The sequence below is a fragment of the Sander lucioperca genome, chromosome 12 (assembly GCF_008315115.2).
Source record: "Sander lucioperca isolate FBNREF2018 chromosome 12, SLUC_FBN_1.2, whole genome shotgun sequence".
In the NCBI taxonomy this organism is placed as follows: domain Eukaryota; kingdom Metazoa; phylum Chordata; class Actinopteri; order Perciformes; family Percidae; genus Sander; species Sander lucioperca.
In genome coordinates this window covers 30,395,343-30,396,952 of record NC_050184.1, presented here as the reverse complement: position 1 = coordinate 30,396,952, position 1,610 = coordinate 30,395,343, and the positions used below count along the sequence as shown (strand labels likewise).

At 36.6% G+C, this 1,610-nt stretch overlaps 1 protein-coding gene across 1 annotated transcript in view; it reads right to left on the bottom strand.

Moving 5' to 3' along the window:
* Nucleotides 1-905: 905 nt before the first annotated feature.
* LOC116039861 overlaps nt 906-1,610 on the bottom strand; it is a 3,152-nt gene continuing 2,447 nt past the window's right edge. Inside the window, exon 4 of the mRNA XM_031284938.2 lies at nt 906-1,247. Coding sequence (XP_031140798.1) covers nt 1,026-1,247 — 222 coding nt within the window. The 3' untranslated portion in view covers nt 906-1,025. The remainder of the gene's footprint in view (nt 1,248-1,610) is intronic.

The window sequence follows — 1,610 nt, the reverse complement described above, 5'->3', positions numbered from 1 at the left end:
AAGCTGTAACGTTACAGTCAAACATTTCGCTCTTAATCATGTTTGTATTCTGTATGAAGTGGAAACCAATGCCAGCCTTTTTTTAAAACACAAACCTGTATTTCTACCGTTCAAAACGTTATTAGATAGCAGACTGGATACTGCTACTTACCACAGAAGATTCTAGAACACAATGGCGACGCTGTTGCTGCGGAGTGCGGAGCTGCGCAGATTTCATTGAGGCGTTCAGGGAAAGTCAGAGATTCTGGCGCCATACAAAATAAATTAGCTAAGTCAAATTACGTGTGTGTGTGTGTGTGTGTGTGTGTGTGTGTGTGTGTGTGTGTGTGTGTGTGTGTGTGTGTGTGTGTGTACACAAAAACATACCTACGTTTTGATGTATAAATAGTGCATGACATGTAAAACCTGTGGGTGTAATAAGAGCATTTATAGAGAAGGGACAAAGATAATTGTTTGCCCTCTAGTTGATGACATCACCCACTGTAAGTCATGCAATTCATACTTTGCACGTCACAACTAGCCTACTGGCGAAAACGAAACCTATGCTAATCAAGTATCTTGCCAGGACGTCGCCAGTTTTACAATACGAAAGTTGGTGTTTTGAGGTGAAAACGATATGCTGTGGAAGTTCAAATAAATTGACTAAAAAGCCTGAAAGTATAAATACTATAGACATATCCATTGCACACAACAAACAAGCACGACCCTAAAGAGCTCAGAGGTGAATATAGCCTATTGCCTGAAAAGAAATGGGCTGCATGGATGAAAACACAAATCATAAATGACACTGGAAGGAGGGAGAGAGAGAGGGAGAGACAGAGACAGAGAGAGAGACAGAGAGAGAGTGATTGATTAAAACCTTATAACATAAAAACAATGAAAACATTTAATAATGTTGCAAACATTTTGAACTTTATTTCATTTTCAAAAACATATTTAATTAAATACATACTCAACATAACAAGGCTATACAAAACATAAACACAACCCCCCCACCACCACCCAGAATTCCCAAAATTATTAATTTAAACCTCCCCCTTCACTACCTCGGCCTTAGTGACCCTTTTCCCCTTTACTGTTATTTTGATGTAAAATGGCAGCTTTACCATTTCCCTCTGAAGAGGGGTCCAAAGGTCCTCCTCAATGTCATACACCTGTTCCCCCTCAATCAGTAATTTTAACATCCCCTCTTTACCCTCAACTTCAATTGTTCCCAGAGCACTGACAACAAGCACACTGTCGGTCTCCTGTAGGGAAGAAATAAGCCTTAGTTAAGACAGGGAAGACCACCAACATCTTTTAAAACATCTATTTGTGCAATACATTCATTATGTAAGGACGGGGCAATCACAATGCCTGATTAAATCTGAGATTTTTACATCACTTTTATTGGAACAAGGTAAAAATCTTAAAATATTTTAAGCTGACTTTTAAAACTGACTATGCTTTACCTGTCAACAAACCGACAAATTTGTCTAAATTAAGTTAATATTTAATAAATAAAATATAAAGAAAATTAAAAATAATAATTATAATGTAATGGCTCTTTACTGATTACTGTGGTAATTATATAAGTTGGTTAAATATTAATAATTATTTTTGTTTTTTAA